At 49.3% G+C, this 18312-nt stretch overlaps 1 protein-coding gene across 6 annotated transcripts in view; it reads right to left on the minus strand.

Annotated features, from left to right (window-relative positions):
- Positions 1 to 18312, minus strand: part of mtmr4 (myotubularin related protein 4) — a 112095-nt gene that overhangs the window by 19748 nt on the left and 74035 nt on the right. For all 6 annotated transcript variants that reach the window (XM_068008105.1, XM_068008101.1, XM_068008103.1 and 3 more), the window contains 4 exons: positions 10044 to 10157; positions 7094 to 7278; positions 5801 to 5929; positions 3763 to 3874 (listed from right to left, as the gene is read on the minus strand). In XM_068008105.1, the coding sequence (XP_067864206.1) occupies positions 3763 to 3874; positions 5801 to 5929; positions 7094 to 7278; positions 10044 to 10157 (540 nt within the window). The remainder of the gene's footprint in view (positions 1 to 3762; positions 3875 to 5800; positions 5930 to 7093; positions 7279 to 10043; positions 10158 to 18312) is intronic.

Consider the following 18312-nt stretch of genomic DNA (forward strand, 5'->3'; position numbering starts at 1 on the left):
GTTAAGTTTCTGGTCAATGGTGACACCCAGGATGTTGATGATGGGGGGGTTGGCGACGGTAATGCCATTGAATGTCAAGGGGAGGTGGTTAGACTCTCTCTTGTTGGAGATGGTCATTGCCTCGCACTTGTCTGGTGTGAATGTTACTTGCCTTATCCAGGTCTTGCTGCATGCGGACACGGACTGCTTCATTATCTGAGGGGTTGCGAATGGAACTGAACACTGTGCAATCATCAGCGAACATCCCCATTTCTGAACTTATGATGGAGGGAAGGTCATTGATGAAGCAGCTGAAGATGGTTGGGCCGAGGACACTGCCCTGAGGAACTCCTGCAGCAATGTCCTGGGGCTAAGATGATTGGCCTCCAACAACCACTACCGTCTTCCTTTGTGCAAGGTATGACTCCAGCAACTGGAGAGTTTTCCCCGATTCCCACTGACTTCAATTTTACTAGGGCTCCTTGGTGCCACACTCGGTCAAATGCTGCCTTGATGTCAAGGCAGTCACTCTCACCTCGCCACTGGAATTCAGCTCTTTTATCCATGTTTATAGAGTCATAGAGTTATACAGCACGGAAGGAGGCCCTTCGGCCCATCGTGTCCGCGCCGGCCATCAAGCCCAGTCTAATCTAATCCCATATTCCAGCATTTGGTCCGTAGCCTTGTATGCTATGGCATTTCAAGTGCTCATCCAAATGCTTCTTGAATGTTGTGAGGGTTCCTGCCTCCACAACCCTCTCAGGCAGTGAGTTCCAGACTCCAACCACCCTCTGGGTGAAAAAGTTCTTTCTCAAATCCCCTCTAAACCTCCCGCCTTTTACCTTGAATCTATGCCCCCTTGTTATAGAACCCTCAACGAAGGGAAAAAGCTCCTGAGTATCCATCCTATCTATGCCCCTCATAATTTTGTACACCTCAATCATATCCCCTCTCAGCCTCCTCTGCTCCAAGGAAAACAAACCCAATCTTCCCAGTCTCTCTTCATAGCTGAAGCGCTCCAGCCCTGGTAACATCCTGGTGAATCTCCTCTGCACCCTCTCCAAAGTGATCACATCCTTCCTGTAGTGCGGCGACCAGAACTGCACACAGTACTCCAGCTGTGGCCTAACCAGTGTTTTATACAGCTCCATCATAACCTCCTTGCTCTTATATTCTATGCCTCGGCTAATAAAGGCAAGTATCCCATATGCCTTCTTTACCACCTTATCCACCTGTTCCGCCGCCTCCAGGGATCTGTGAACTTGCACACCAAGATCCCTCTGACCCTCTGTCTTGCCTAGGGTCCTCCCATTCATTGTGTATTCCCTTGCCTTGTTAGTCCCTCCAAAGTGCATCACCTCGCACTTTTCCGGGTTAAATTCCATTTGCCACTGTTCCGCCCATCTGACCAACCCATCTATATCGTCCTGCAGACGGAGGCTATCCTCCTCGCTATTTACCACCCTACCAATTTTTGTATCATCAGCGAACTTACTGATCATACCTTTTACATTCATATCCAAGTCGTTAATGTAGACCACAAACAGCAAGGGCCCCAGCACAGATCCCTGTGGTACCCCACTGGCCACAGGCTTCCAGTCACAAAAACAACCTTCGACCATCACCCTCTGCCTTCTGCCACTAAGCCAGTTTTGTGTCCAAAGTGCCAAGGCACCCTGGACTCCATGGGCTCGTACCTTCTTGACCAGTCTCCTGTGGGGGACTTTATCGAAGGCCTTACTGAAATCCATGTATACCACATCCACTGCGTTACCCTCATCCACACGCCTAGTCACCCCCTCAAAAAATTCAATCAAATTAGTCAGACATGATCTTCCCTTGACAAAGCCATGTTGACTATCCCTGATTAATCCTTGCTTCTCCAAGTGGAGACTAATTTTGTCCTTCAGAATTTTTTCCAATAATTTTCCTACCACTGATGTTAGGCTCACTGGCCTGTAGTTCCCCGGTTTTTCCCTACTCCCCTTCTTGAATAATGGTACTACATTAGCGGTTCTCCAGTCCTCTGGCACATCCCCTGTCCAAGGCTGTAATGAGGTCTGGAGCCGAGTGGTCCTGGTGGAACCCAAACTGAGCATCGGTGAGCAGGTTATTGGTGAGTAAGTGCCGCTTGATAGCACCGTCGACGACACCTTCCATCACTTTGCTGATCGAGAGTTGGCTGATGGGGCGGCAATTGTCCGGACTGGATTTGTCCTGCTTTTTGTGGACAGGACATACCTGGGCAATTTTCCACATTGTCGGGTTGATGCCAGTGTTGTAGCTGCACTGCAACAGTTTGGCTGGAGGTGTGGCTAGTTCTGGAGCACAAGTCTTCAGAGCTCTACAGCCGGGATGTTGTCAGGGCCCATAGCCTTTGCTGTATCCAGTGCACTCAGCCGTTTCTTGATATCACGTGGAGTGAATCGAATTGGCTGAAGACTGGCTTCTGTGATGGTGTGGATATCAGGAGGAGGCCGAGATGGATCATCCACTCAACACTTCTGGCTGAAGATGGTTGCAAATGCTTCAGCCTTGTCTTCTGCACTCATGTGCTGGACTCCGCCGAGGATGGGGATGTTTACAGAGCCTCCTCCTCTTGTTAGTTGTTTAATTGTCCACCACCATTCATGACTGGATTTGGCAGGACTGCAGAGCTTTGATCTGATCCGTTGGTTGTGGAATCACTTAGCACTGTCTATAGCAAGCTGCTTCCACTGTTTAACATGTAGTTCTGTGTTGTAGCTTCACCAGGTTGGCACCTCTTTTTTAGGTATGCCTGGTGCTGCTCCTGGCATGCTCTTCTACACTCCTCATTGAACCAAGGTTGATCCCCTGGCTTGTTGGTAATGGTAGAGTGAGGAATATGCCAGGCCATGAGGTTACAGATTGTGCTGGAATACAATTCTGCTGCTGCTGATGGCCCACAGCGCCTCATGGGGTACAGTAGCATAGTGGTTGTGTTACAGGACTAGTAACACTAGCAATGTGGTTGATTCTTAATTGCCCTCTGAAATGGCCTAGCAAGCCACTCGGTTGTAAAATCTCGCTAAAAAAGTCACAATAAGAATAAAACCGGACGGACCACCCGGCATCGGACCACGGGGCAGCGGACATGACAAAGGCAAACCAAGCCCAGTCGACCCTGCAAAGTCCCCCTCACTAACATCTGGGGACGTGTGCCAAAATTGGGAGAGCTGTCCCACAGACTAGACAAGCAACAGCCTGACATAGCCATACTCACAGAATCATACCGTTTAGCCAATGTCCCAGACTCTTCCATCACCATCCCTGGGTATGTCCTGTCCTATCGGCAGGACAGACCCACCAGAGGTGGTGGTACAGTGATATACAGTCAGGAGGGAGTGGCCCTGGGAGTCCTCAACATTGACTCTGGACCCCATGAAATCTCATGGCATCAGGTCAAACATGGGCAAGGAAACCTCCTGCTGATTACCACCTACCGTCCTCCCTCAGCTGATGAATCAGTCCTCCTCCATGTTGAACACCACTTGGAGGAAGCACTGAGGGTAGCAAGGGGCACAGAATATATTCTGGGTGGGGGACTTCAATGTCCATCACCAAGAGTGGCTCGGTAGCATCACTACTGACCGAGCTGGCCGAGTCCTAAAGAACATAGCTGCCAGACTGGGCCTGCGGCAGGTCGTGCGCGAACCAACACGAGGGAGCAACTTACTTGACCTCGTCCTCACCAATCTCCCTGTTGCAAATTTTAATTATGCCCCTGAAACAATTTATAACTTTGTAAGAAGCGGCACTCACTTTCCAGGGTCTGGCATCTGGCTGCAGACAGCTCGAAGTGAGTGGAAGCTGTTCCTGATTGAGTGAATGTTCGCCATTCCCATAAACATCACTTCACAGTTTGGATAATACTCTGCAACAGAGAAAGAATCAGCTGGTCAGGGTGTAGAAGGCAGCAATATCTGTGTCTCGGATTAGGATTCAGAGAACTTTCACACACATATTACAGAGCAGATCAAACCTAGGTCTAGACTTGCAGCTAAACCCTGATGCCTCACTAGGTAAAGGCAACATGTAACTGAGTCATACAGACCAGGAGATCCCAGTTCACAAAGATAAATACTGATGAGGGAGGCCATTCGGCCCATCAAGCACATTCTTTCATAGAAGCCTATTGTCCCCAATGCCACAGCATTCAACTGCCCCTTGAATGATTCCACTACTCTACATAGATGGTCATTATCGGTATTAATCACTGTGAGGTGTTCTTCCTGATATTAATTCTGGTCATGCCTTTAACTAGTTTGTAATATTAAATGCAACCCCGGCCAGGAAGCTGGCAGTTGGTTTTAGCTTGTCACAATTTAAGACAAGCAAAATAATCATTAATCTCTTTCACAACATCATTACAGATGAGGATGCAATGTGGTCCATCTTAAGCCATCCAACTAAAATAACAGTCAAGACTCCTCACTGCAGCATCCAATTGGTTCTTAAATTATTCCAGCAATTACCCTTCCAATACTCTATTTCGAAGATCATTCTATGTGTTGATCATTCTTTGTGTGAAGAAAAACTTTTTGATATCAGTTCTAAGTTTGTGATTCTTTTTTTAATAGTTTAAACCCGTGACCGATTGTCCTATTCTCATAATTTAAAGTCATTTCAGTGGTCATTGAAACATTACCCATGGATTTCAATGTACCAAATGTCATAATTAACAAAAAAATAAATCATGTGTTTTAAAATTAGATTTTTTTCTCAAATTTAATTCCTACCCACTTCCCCCAAACACAAAGCCAATACATATAAAAGTTATGGACTTCAACTTGTATCCTCTTAAGCATCTACATTTTTAGTTATGGCATTCGAGGGACAACAAATCACAGATTCAAGGTTACACTCTGCCTGATAAGGCATGGTGCCAACTCACACCAATAATTAACTAAATTTTATAATTATATTATTTATTATATTTAAACAATTCACATATTCAATATATTCCAATAAATGAAACAGACAGGATATAGGTTTCAGATATCCTTCTTTTAGATCCTATGTTGTCAAAACAGAGATCCTCGGAGCCCTTGGTATCAACGTGAGGCTCTTAAGGGGCCCTTAAATTATGTCTGTCCGTCCATTGGTTTCTGTATTGGCTTACTAGCATGTTATTTCTGTTGCTGTAGATTAGTAAAACAGGTTTGCTGAACATCATCACCATTCCACTCTGGGTAGCTGACACTGTCTTTGGGAGAGCAGTCCTGAGAGCATGTAAATATTTGGAGTGGTTGTTTCAGTTTGAAAACCAGTTCTTTAGGTGGTTTAGTTGTTGACAAGTAACTTTTGAATGGTTGAAAGTGCTGTAAGCTGCAAATGTATGATGCTGAATTAGGATACTCCCTGGAAGGGAGTCTCAACCTTGATTAATTTTAGCTGTGATTTGAGGACTTGATGGGACAGGTCACCTACTGAGTCTGTTATCCAGACTCTGAAAGGTTCTCAGAAGAACCCACTGTTGCTTGCACCTTTGTGCCTCCCTGCAGATGGGTGAACAGGTCGACAGGAATAATCCTCTATGGAATGAGACACATGCAGAGAAATCTCCCCACCAGCGGTCTCACTGTGTGGAGAGTTACATCTTGACAATGCTTCCTCTGGCCTATTACCCTTACTGTGTATGAAAGGCACACAAAAACTCTCCTTCCACAATCCACTTAAGGCTTGTTCAGTATCCAACGACTGAGGCAGAGGATTCGAGTTACCTCAGTCTTGGAATGCAATTCCACCTCTCAGGTTCTGGCGCACATGCTCTGCCAATGTGCCATGGTACAATGCATACCTTCACACTCACAACCTCCGCCTTTTGCTCGGTTGGCTACAGCTGCAGTGTATGATCTTGCATCCAAAATAAGCAACTTCTGTGGTGTCCCTCCGCTCTCTGCCACAGATCCTGAGGTTATGGATGAATCTAGAACAAGAAATTGTTCCATTTTAATTCCCAACTTTACTGCTGTGAGCAGTTTGATACTTAATGGATAGGATACCAGCAATAGTTCCCCAACATTAACCTACAAAGGTAAACAATTTAACCGTTAAAAAAATGTAGATCTTTGCGAGGAGGCAGAATTGTGGACACCAGCTGGTGACCCGGCCCCGAATTCTGGAGACAAGGTCACTTAAATATTTGGGGCAGATGTACCCCCACCCCCATCCCTCCGCACCGCAGTAGTGCATCAGAGGCACCTGTCCCACCTGAACTGACTGAATTCAAAGTGGCACACTGATCTTCTAAGGTCAAAGACTGAAAGCCAAAAAATAATTTCTTTCACCTCAGGGAACTGATAAGCAGCAATCTTAAGGTAATCGATCTTTTGGGAATTAATAACTTTTGTCATCTTTATTGTTGAAGCCTTCAGAAGGCTCGGAACTGTGCCTGCTCTCAGCAGGGTGGGTTTTCCATGGTCTATCCCTGGGTTGAATTCACGGGGTAGCCCATGAACGCCCCCAAAGTTGGCTGAGGACATAATGGGGGAAGGCCTAAAAAGTATAGTTCACCTGGTGCGCAATTTGTGGGCGTTTTTATGTGAGAGATAAACCTGGCGGATCTGGGTTCTGCCCCAATTTGTCGCTTCTGCCAAGAACGCATTGGAGTTCCACCCTCTTGATCGAAATTCCTAGCGTTATGCTCTTTATAGGATCAAGCTGCCTCTGTTTGTCTCGTCAATCCTTGTTGTCAGCAGACTGTGCTCCAGATATAGTCGTGAGTGGGGGAGGGGGAAGGGAAGGAGTGCAGGCTTATTTCCAGGCTACTGGCTTTTCAGATCTGATCAAGCTGGTGGGAGCTGACTACTTCAGCTATCCCTCCCTCCCTTCCTGCAACAAAACACCTAGGTTTCACTCACAGTGATGTAGCTGGTACATATCTCTGCACAGTGGGATATCATGCGCATGAAATGGCATCCCATCATTTAATGGTACTGCTCTCTGGTGCTCCAACTCTCTAACCCGCCTTGCCTATCTCCTTTTTTTACATTTTTTAATTCCATTTTTTAGCTTTCCTATTCTTCTGTTGGTGGATAGAGTGAGACTTTCCCAATTAGGTATAAGGGAGCTTTCCAGTCTGCATTCTTACCAAAGTCTGTGTCGGACAAATCAGTTCCCTCATTCTTGTCCTTTCCACTCATTTTGGTTCCTCGATCTAAGATGCAGGCTTTAGCAATGGACGTCACTAGATATTCATCATCTGCGTTCCTCCAGCCCCACCAGCTGATTTCTGGCTGACTGCAGCGTGCTATCACTGCACCATTCCGCAGATGTCTGGGGAAAATATAACACCCTGTTAGTGAGTGTACACAATGTAACACACAGCATCAAGCATTTCAGTACTTTTTTAATCCCACCAGCTTGATCAGATCTGAAAAGCCAGTAGCCTGGAAATAAGCCTGCACTCCTTCCCTTCCCCCTCCCCCACTCACGACTATATGTTCAAAACTGATGACTTCAGTTAAATGCCACACATGCAAGCATGTAGAGAGCTCCCTGGGCTACTCAGTAGAGATGAATGACATGATGCTACATGATAGCAATATATCCTGATTGTGGCTGAATGCAAGGAAACTTAATTTTTAAAACCAGAATTTGGAAACTGGGAACTGACTTGAGATTAAAGGGTATATTTCTGCTTGTGCACTCCTGGAGCCTCACCTACTAAGAAATGAATTCTCACCTACTAAGAATATTGAATAACTGTGCACACATGCAGTACACAATTTTCTGTCCATTTATTTTAATGGATGGAAAATCATTGGCTGCAAACAGAAAATTTACCCTCATGTGTTTATACTTCAGGATTACCTGTCAACACACAAACATTTCTTCCACAGTCTTTAATTTTTTCACTCCTATTTTATTTAACTCTCTCCCCCATTCCTGAAATCACTGACTCTAGTACCTCACTTAAGTGGCCATTCTTCATGCGTGAGCCTAGACAGTGTATGCTGACAGGATACTCAACCATAGGACATCACAGCCAAGCACAACACTTTCTTCACCTAACATTCACATACACACACTTTCCAACAGGGACCACTGGATAATCCTCAGCAGCAGAAACCTTGATTATTTTTTCTCCTCTCCAGCCCAGTGATGCTGAGGTCAAATGTGGTACAAGACTGCACCTGCAGAGATCAGGGTTCAAATCTAGAGTCCTTTGATCTGTGTGACTCAGTACTACATTGAGCAGTGCTTTTAGCCTCAGGCATGTGGAAAATCTGCTCTCTCATACATGGACCTGCACAGCCTCCCTTCAGCATTCTGCCTACCTTCTGCACTCCAAAAATAATTCTTCAAGATATTTCAGCAATATAATGAAGTGCCATATAAATGCAGTTTCTTTCTTTTCTGTGTGATCATATCTCTTGTACATAAATTAATAGAAACATGAAGCTTGTTGGTATTCTCCAAGATAGAATAAAGTGGATAACCCTTCACCATGTTAGATACTGTGTTGGGAGATAGGGTTCAGGGCCAAGGTGACATAATGTATGAGAGCACCGATATGGGTAGTGTGGAGTAACAGTGTGCTAGTGCATTGACATGGGTGATGTGGAGTAGCACGGTGCGTGCGAGTAGTACAATATTCAGATGCACTGAACAGGCTGTGTGCAGCGGAATGTAGCTCATGCTCAATATTCTCTATTTTGCCGAGTTCCAGATCTCTCAATGCATTTCAAAAACAATCGTTTTGTCATCTTTTCACAAGCACAATAATGGCTAATCTTGAAATAAAAACTAACTTATGGGGCCATGTGGCTTTGGAGCTCATTTTTAATATTGGCAAGTGCTGTATGGTGGCTGCAGCTGGAATTCAAATTACGAGGATGTCTATTTAAACCTAAGCTGTGTGGAGTTTATAAGCAGTTAGAGGCACTCTACCGGACATGGTGCAGGCTGTTGAAAAAGGTGCTGTGTTTAAATTAAACCGACTGTTTTCCTGGTGGCTTGCTTCACAACTCCATTACCCTTTAGGTTAAAAAAAACAAAAAACTTCCCTTTTTACTCATAGCTTCCTCATTTAACTTATGAATTTTGGTATTTGAACCTTCAGAGAAAGGCTAGCACATTAACATGCTCCTTTCCAGAAGTTTAGCTTGGTGAGTAGAAAAAGCAATATATGAAAGTGCACTTCAAATCTCAGAATACTTCAGAACAAAGTTAATATTTTAAAATTGAAATATTCAAGAGTTTTCCCAGTGTCCTGGTCAACATTCCTCTCTCAAACAACTGCATCAAGAATAGATTAACAGGTCATTCATTAATTTGTTGTTTGGGGGACCATTCGGTGCACAAATTGGCAGCCATGTTTGCTTGTTGGTTTTGAAGAGTTGTGGAATATCATGAGGACATAAAGCACTATATAAATGCGAGTTCTTTCTACTTTAAATCATAGATGTTTCAGTAATGATTTAGAGAGGACATGCTCACACCACATTCCTAACAATGTCACGGAAGCACGAACAATCATTAACAATGACAATATTAAGAAAAAAACTTGCGTTTTTATAGTGCTTTATTGTGTCTCTAGGAAAGATGTCAACATCACATACAATGAATTACTCTTAAGAATTATGATTATGCAGGTGAAAGTGGCAGCACAGTCGGTCCCATAAGCAACAATGAGATCAATGAGCTGTTAATCTGTTTTTTTTGATGCAGTTGGCAGAGGAAGGAATGCTGGCCAGGGCACTTGGAGAACTCATTGCTCTTAAAATAGAGCCAAGGAATCTTTGTCTTGTAAACTGGACCTTAACTAGATTCTAGCACCTTGTGAACCATGAATTTCTGAACAAACTATGCTAAATTTTATTATTCCCTCTAGTTTCCATTAGGACAGAAGCTTTCAATCAGTTCTTTATTTAATTATCCACTGTAACCAGTCACTGAATGGAGCTCATTAATAATGTGGTTTATTGCACATGATAGGCAATGAAGAAAGCCATCTTATTTGGTCATTTAGTGCAGAGCTCCTGCTGGAGGCCTCTGAGAGGAAGGAAGTTATAACAATCAAAACTTAAAAACTTCACCTGTAAACGACCACAGGTATCCTTTTCCAAGACCTGAAGGTCCCAACACTCTCCAGTTCTTTATCTGTGATCCACACTGGAACCAGCAGCTTTTGGGGGTAACTGGCACACAGCCTGCAGAGACAAATGCAACAAGGGATTAAAAAGATCTGTAGTTCTGATGAGAGGTCATCGACCTGAAGCATTAACTCTTTCTTTCTCCATAGATGCTGCCTGATTTGCTGAGTGTTTCCACCATTTTCTGTTTTTATTTTATATTAAAAAGATGAGTTTAGTCCAACACCATCTTATACTAGAGATAGACAATAAAGGGTTAACATGAAGGCACAAAACAACTTTACAACCTTACAACTTTAATACTTTCTTTAAAGCACAGACAATTTTAAACTTGACTTCAAAAAAGTAAATGGCTACAAACACCAGCGAAAAGGCGGAGGTATTCCTAGTCAACTTTCCATGCGTTTTCTTATATAAAAAAATACAAGGGAATGTCTGTGCTGTTTTCTTTATGTTAAGCATGGCTGTGGCCTGCTCGAGTTGGAAGTGGAGGAATTTCAGCTTTTCTTAGTCAACAGCACCAAACCTAATCCGCAGTCGTAGTTTGAGCATACTGCAGTTGGAAAGGAAACCTGAAATACCATCCGGGGCACTGCACAGGACAAATATCTGAAGCCAAGGTGCAACAACTGGCTAAATCCCATTCAACTTAATCCAAGACCTTACAATTGAGACACAGGTAACACTGCGTCTGTACATTATACTACACATGCTGTGGTTCCAGAGGCCATGCATTCAAGTTGCAGTTCCAGTACCCCTTATATACATTACACTACACACATTGCATTCCCAGTACCCTTCGTGTATACACTATATCACACACACTGCAGTTCCAGTGCCCCATGTATAGATTGCACCACACACACATTGCAATCCCAGTGCCCCATGGTACAGATCCAGCACCTCATGTAGGGATTATATTACATGCAATGCGGTTCCAGTGCTGCTGTGTATACATTATATCACCCACACATTGCAGGTGCAGAGCCCCACAGCTTCGTGAGAACAGCATAGAAGTTTACAACATGGAAACAGGCCCTTCGGCCCAACATGTCCATGTCGCCCAGTTTATACCACTAAGCTAGTCCCAATTGCCTGCACTTGGCCCATATCCCTCTATACCCATCTTACCCATGTAACTGTCCAAATGCTTTTTAAAAGACAAAATTGTACCCGCCTCTACTACTGCCTCTGGCAGCTCGTTCCAGACACTCACCACCGCTTTGAGTGAAAAAATTGCCCCTCTGGACCCTTTTGTATCGCTCCCCTCTCACCTTAAATCTATGTCCCCTCGTTATAGACTCCCCTACCTTTGGGAAAAGATTTTGACTATCTACCTTATCTATGGCCCTCATTATTTTATAGACTTCTATAAGATCACCCCTGAACCTCCTACTCTCCAGGGAAAAAAGTCCCAGTCTATCTAACCTCTCCCTATAAGTCAAACCATCAAGTCCCGGTAGCATCCTAGTAAATCTTTTCTGCACTCTTTCTAGTTTAATAATATCCTTTCTGTAATAGGGTGACCAGAACTGTACACAGTATCTCGCCCTTATCTTCCCCATGAGTTTCAAGTTGCTGCATTTGCACATTAATTGCCCATTAAACTTGCCGCAGAAAGTCTAGTAATTAATAGTGTAAGTACTTTTTTAACAAAATGACTATTCCAATGATCTTCTGGCTGGTCTCCCATCTTCCACCCTCCATATACATGAGCTCATCCAAAACTCTGCTGCCCGTATCCTAACTGGCACCAAATCCCGTTCATATCACCCCTGTGCTCGCTGACCTAAATTGGCTCCCAGTTCGGGAATGCCTCAATTTTAAAATTCTCATCCTTGTTTTCAAATCCCTCCATGGCCTCGCCCCTCCCTATCTCTGTAACCTCCTCCAGTCCTACAACTCTGAGATCTCTGCGCTCCTCCAATTCTTGCCTCTTGTTCATCCCGATTTTAATCGCCATGCCTTCAGCTGCCTAGGCCTTAAGCTCTGGAATTCCCTCCCTAAACTTCTCCGCCTCTCTATCCTCCTTTAAGTCTCTCCTTAAAATCTATCGCTTTGACAAAGCATTTGGTCACCTGTCGTAATATCTCCTTATGCGGCTGGGTGTCAAATGTGGTTTGATAACGCTCCTGTGAAGCGCCTTGGGACATTTTGCTCCAGTTGTTGTGATAATTGTTAATTACTGCCAATCAACCTCTCTGGCCCAGAAAGTGACCAGTTCAAACTGTGGAGGTAGTGAATTGTTGTTGGAGATTTTAAAAATGTCAAGTTTTAAACTTATTTTCTTACTTTTTCTTTCTATCTCTCTTTTTTTCCTCACTCTTAATCCAATCTTTCTTTCCCTCTCTTATTTCACTTTCTTTACCTGATTTGACCTTGAATTCATCCACTCTAATTCACCCTCCTTCTCAGTCCATCCTCTGTTTATTTCTCAATCCTTACATCTCATTGATTAAGGAAATACACTGAAGGTCCTGTTGTTCACCAAGGTCCCAGATACCTTATTATCCTCGTCACTCCGTTATCATCTCACACTTCCAGCAACTTACAGGGCAAAACATTTTGAGCTGAAGGGTGCAGGAAAAAGTCTAACAGGGCACGCCACTAGATACCCCTCTACAGCAAATTCCGGGCCATTATATCACACACATTGTGGCTCAGAGTTCCTTTATGTACATATTATATCACACAGACTGTGGTTCTAGTGCATCTCGTGTATATATTACATTACGAACATATGAATTAAGAGCAGGAGTAGGCCATTTGGCCCCTCGAGCTTGCACTGCCATTTGATAAGATCATGGCTGATCCGATTGCGACCTCAACCCTACTTTCCCGTCTACTTACTATAACCTTTGACTCCCTTGTTAATCAGGAATCTATCTAACTCAACCTTAAAAATATTCAATGACCCTGCCTCCACTGCTCTCTGGGGAAGGGCATGCCACAGACTCACGACCCTCAGAGAAAAAAATTCTCCTCATCTTCGTCTTAAATGGGAGACCCCTTATTTTTAAACTGTGGCCCCTAGTTCTAGTCTCTCCCACATACACTTCCCAACTAAATGGTAATTAAAGTCAGTAAATACATTTTACTGTACACATGGGTCTTGGAAAAGAATTTCTGTAGTCATGTGCAGGTAAGGGTCTTTAATACAGCCTCACTGGCAGACAGCCCATACACCACTTAAGTGAAATCTAAATGTATTCGGACCCTGATCTTCTCAAACAAGAATAAACCACCTGATTCAATTCTAGCCACAATCAGCTTCCACAATGGGGTGTCTGTTCAAAACATACAAGCACTTACTAAAATCAATCACGCTCACCCATTTTAACCACAGAAACACAGCATAAACAGAATATATGCCATGGACCCTTCTGGCTAGTGAGTATGATGTTGCAAGTATGATGACTGCCAAGTATGTATACTGTCTAGAAGACACGTCCAACTGTTTGGTAGGGGCAAAGAGCCAAGCTAGAGTTTTTTTTAATACTATAAGTTATGAAAAGCAACTCAACTTAAAGCAGAGTAACATAAACAAAAATGATAAACATTACGAGTTTCCTACATGTTCCCCTCATCAGAGGTTGCTCTCATTCACAGAAATGCCTGTGACATTCTTCTTGAAATGAATCTGATCAAATGTTACTGAATGTTGGGTCATCTCTTGTAATTCCTTACGCAATGTGGAGTCAATATTATGGACAATCACCTACCTATATCCTTCAAAACAAAAGCAGAAAGGTTTAAATCTTTATTTTAATATCATGATTAATATCTAACAGAACCCAATGGTGGGCCAGCACTATAAATGGAGATAAAACCGATCACTGGTAAATAGGTGAAGGCTTTACAATTCCATAGAGTCTACAACACAGAAACAGGCCATTCGGCCCAATTTGTCCACACCGGCATTTATGCTCCACACGAGCCTCCACCCACCCCTCTTCATTTAACCCCAACAGCATATCCTTCTATTCCTTTCTTCCACATGTGCTTATGTAGCTCCCCCTTAAATGCATCTATGCTATTTGCCTCAACTACTCCTTGTGGTAGCACGTTCCACATTCTTACCACTCTTTGGGTAAAGAGATTTCTCCTGAATTCCTTATTGGATTTATTAGCGACTATCTTATATTTATGACCTCTAATTTTGGACAAACCCACAAGTAGAAACATTTTCTCTATGTCCACCCTATCAAACCATTTCATTATCTTAAATACCGCTATCAGGTCACACTTCAATCCTTCTCTTTTCTAGAGAAAAGAGGCCCAGCCTGTTCAGCCTTTCCTGATACGTATATCCTCTTAGTTCTGGTATCATCCTTGTGAATCTTTTTTGCACCTTCTTGACACTCTGTTATATCCTTTTTATAACAGAGACCAGGGGCAGCATTTTAGCACCCGCCAGCGGGTGCGTTCCTGGCGGGGGGGCCCCGAAAATCAGGAAATCCCGGAGCGGGACCAGAGCCCACCTCGAACCCGCGCACTTCCGGGTTCCCCGCTAACGCGCCGGCGTGCGCACGCAGCCGCCGCTGGTGGGAATCCCGCAGGCAATTAAAGCCAGCGGGGTACCACTTGAAGGTATTTATTTTGCCTGTTCAGGTCATTAACTGACCTGATTAAGGGATTATGAGGAGGGGTGGGATTTTAGAGCAAACTGGGAGTGTTTCCCACACTGGGGGAAGCACTCCCAGTTCAAATGGACCTGTGGCAGCTGCAAAGGGGGGGGGGGGGGGAAGACGAGGGGGGGGGGGGGGGAGGGGAGAGAGACGAGGGGGGGAGAGAGACGAGGGGGGGGGGGAGACGAGGAGGAGGGGAGAGGGACGAGGGGGGAGGAGGGGGGGGGGAGAGGAGGGGAGGGAGGGGAGGAGGGGGGGGGGAGAGGAGGGGAGGGAGAGGAGGGGGGGGGGGGGGGGAGAGGAGGGGAGAGGAGGGGGGAGGGAGAGGAGGGGGGGGGGGGAGAGGAGAGGAGGGGGGGAGAGGAGAGGAGGGGGGGAGAGGAGAGGAGGGGGGAGAGGAGAGGAGGGGGGAGAGGAGAGGAGGGGGGAGAGGAGAGAGGAGAGGAGGGGGGGGAAGAGAGAGTGGGGGGGGGGGGGGAAGAGAGAGTGGGGGGGGGGGGGAAGAGAGAGTGGGGGGGGGGGGGAAGAGAGAGTGGGGGGGGGGGGAAGAGAGAGTGGGGGGGGGGGAAGAGAGAGTGGGGGGGGGGGAAGAGAGAGTGGGGGGGGGGGAAGAGAGAGTGGGGGGGGGGGGAAGAGAGAGTGGGGGGGGGGAAGAGAGAGTGGGGGGGGGGGAAGAGAGAGTGGGGGGGGGAAGAGAGAGTGGGGGGGGGAAGAGAGAGTGGGGGGGGGGAAGAGAGAGTGGGGGGGGGGGAAGAGAGAGTGGGGGGGGGAAGAGAGAGTGGGGGGGGGAAGAGAGAGTGGGGGGGGGAAGAGAGAGTGGGGGGGGGGAAGAGAGAGTGGGGGGGGGGAAGAGAGAGTGGGGGGGGGGGAAGAGAGAGTGGGGGGGGGGGAAGAGAGAGTGGGGGGGGGGGAAGAGAGAGTGGGGGGGGGGAAGAGAGAGTGGGGGGGGGAAGAGAGAGTGGGGGGGGGAAGAGAGAGTGGGGGGGGGAAGAGAGAGTGGGGGGGGGGAAGAGAGAGTGGGGGGGGGGAAGAGAGAGTGGGGGGGGGGAAGAGAGAGTGGGGGGGGGGGAAGAGAGAGTGGGGGGGGGGGAAGAGAGAGTGGGGGGGGGGAAGAGAGAGTGGGGGGGGGGGAAGAGAGAGTGGGGGGGGGGGAAGAGAGAGTGGGGGGGGGGGAAGAGAGAGTGGGGGGGGGGAAGAGAGAGTGGGGGGGGGGAAGAGAGAGTGGGGGGGGGGAAGAGAGAGTGGGGGGGGGGAAGAGAGAGTGGGGGGGGGGAAGAGAGAGTGGGGGGGGGGAAGAGAGAGTGGGGGGGGGGGGAAGAGAGAGTGGGGGGGGGGGAAGAGAGAGTGGGGGGGGGGGAAGAGAGAGTGGGGGGGGGGGAAGAGAGAGTGGGGGGGGGGGAAGAGAGAGTGGGGGGGGGGGGAAGAGAGAGTGGGGGGGGGAAGAGAGAGTGGGGGGGGGGAAGAGAGAGTGGGGGGGGGAAGAGAGAGTGGGGGGGGGGAAGAGAGAGTGGGGGGGGGGAAGAGAGAGTGGGGGGGGGAAGAGAGAGTGGGGGGGGGAAGAGAGAGTGGGGGGGGGGAAGAGAGAGTGGGGGGGGGAAGAGAGAGTGGGGGGGGGAAGAGAGAGTGGGGGGGGGAAGAGAGAGTGGGGGGGGGAAGAGAGAGTGGGGGGGGGAAGAGAGAGTGGGGGGGGGAAGAGAGAGTGGGGGGGAAGAGAGAGTGGGGGGGGGAAGAGAGAGTGGGGGGGGAAGAGAGAGTGGGGGGGGAAGAGAGAGGGGGGGGAGGAAGAGAGAGTGGGGGGAGGAAGAGAGAGTGGGGGGGGGAAGAGAGAGTGGGGGGGGGAAGAGAGAGTGGGGGGGGAAGAGAGAGTGGGGGGGGAAGAGAGAGTGGGGGGGGAAGAGAGAGTGGGGGGGGGGAGAGAGAGTGGGGGGGGGAGAGAGAGTGGGGGGGGGGGGAGAGAGAGTGGGGGGGGGGGAGAGAGAGTGGGGGGGGGGGAGAGAGAGTGGGGGGGGGGGAGAGAGAGTGGGGGGGGGGGGAGAGAGAGTGGGGGGGGGGAGAGAGAGTGGGGGGGGGAGAGAGAGTGGGGGGGGGGGAGAGAGAGTGGGGGGGGGGGGGAGAGAGAGTGGGGGGGGGGGGAGAGAGAGTGGGGGGGGGGGGAGAGAGAGTGGGGGGGGGGGAGAGAGAGTGGGGGGGGGGAGAGAGAGTGGGGGGGGGGGGGAAGAGAGAGTGGGGGGGGGGGAAGAGAGAGTGGGGGGGGGGGGGAAGAGAGAGTGGGGGGGGGGGGAGAGAGAGTGGGGGGGTGGGAGAGAGAGAGTGGGGGGGGGGGGGAGAGAGAGTGGAGGGGGGGAGAGAGAGAGTGGGGGGGGGGGAGAGAGAGAGTGGGGGGGGGAGAGAGAGTGGGGGGGGGAGAGAGAGTGGGGGGGGGGGGGAGAGAGAGTGGGGGGGGGGAGAGAGAGAGTGGGGGGGGGGAAGAGAGAGAGTGGGGGGGGGGGAAGAGAGAGAGTGGGGGGGGGGAGAGAGAGTGGGGGGGGGGAGAGAGAGTGGGGGGGGGGAGAGAGAGTGGGGGGGGGGAGAGAGAGTGGGGGGGGGGGAGAGAGAGTGGGGGGGGGGGGGAGAGAGAGTGGGGGGGGGGAGAGAGAGTGGGGGGGGGGAGAGAGAGTGGGGGGGGGGAGAGAGAGTGGGGGGGGGGGGGGAGAGAGAGTGGGGGGGGGGGGAGAGAGTGGGGGGGGGGGAGAGAGAGTGGGGGGAGAGAGAGTGGGGGGAGAGAGAGTGGGGGAGAGAGAGTGGGGGGAGAGAGAGTGGGGGGGGGGGGAGAGAGTGGGGGGGGGGGGAAGAGAGCGGGGGGGGGGGGAGAGAGTGGGGGGGGGGGGAAGAGAGCGGGGGGGGGGGGGGAGAGAGCGGGGGGGGGGGAAGAGAGAGTGGGGGGGGGGGAGAGAGAGAGTGGGGGGGGGAGAGAGGGTGTGGGGGGGGGGGAGAGAGAGAGTGGGGGGGGGGGAGAGAGAGAGTGGGGGGGGGGGGAGAGAGAGAGTGGGGGGGGGGGGAGAGAGAGTGGGGGGGGGGGGGGGAGAGAGAGAGTGGGGGGGGGGAGAGAGAGAGTGGGGGGGGGGGAGAGAGAGAGTGGGGGGGGGGGGAGAGAGAGAGTGGGGGGGGGGAGAGAGAGAGTGGGGGGGGGGGGGAGAGAGAGAGTGGGGGGGGAGAGAGAGAGTGGGGGGGGGGGGAGAGAGAGAGTGGGGGGGGGGGGGAGAGAGAGAGTGGGGGGGGGGGAAGAGAGAGAGTGGGGGGGGGGGGGGAGAGAGAGAGTGGGGGGGGGAGAGAGAGAGAGTGGGGGGGGAGAGAGAGAGAGTGGGGGGAGAGAGAGAGTGGGGGGGGAGAGAGAGAGTGGGGGGGGGGGAGAGAGAGAGTGGGGGGGGGGGAGAGAGAGAGTGGGGGGGGGGGAGAGAGAGAGTGGGGGGGGGGGGGAGAGAGAGAGTGGGGGGGGGGGGGGGAGAGAGAGAGTGGGGGGGGGGGGGAGAGAGAGAGTGGGGGGGGGGGAGAGAGAGAGTGGGGGGGGGGGAGAGAGAGAGTGGGGGGGGGGGGAGAGAGAGAGT

The sequence above is a fragment of the Heptranchias perlo genome, chromosome 28 (assembly GCF_035084215.1).
Source record: "Heptranchias perlo isolate sHepPer1 chromosome 28, sHepPer1.hap1, whole genome shotgun sequence".
Classification (NCBI taxonomy): Eukaryota; Metazoa; Chordata; class Chondrichthyes; order Hexanchiformes; family Hexanchidae; genus Heptranchias; species Heptranchias perlo.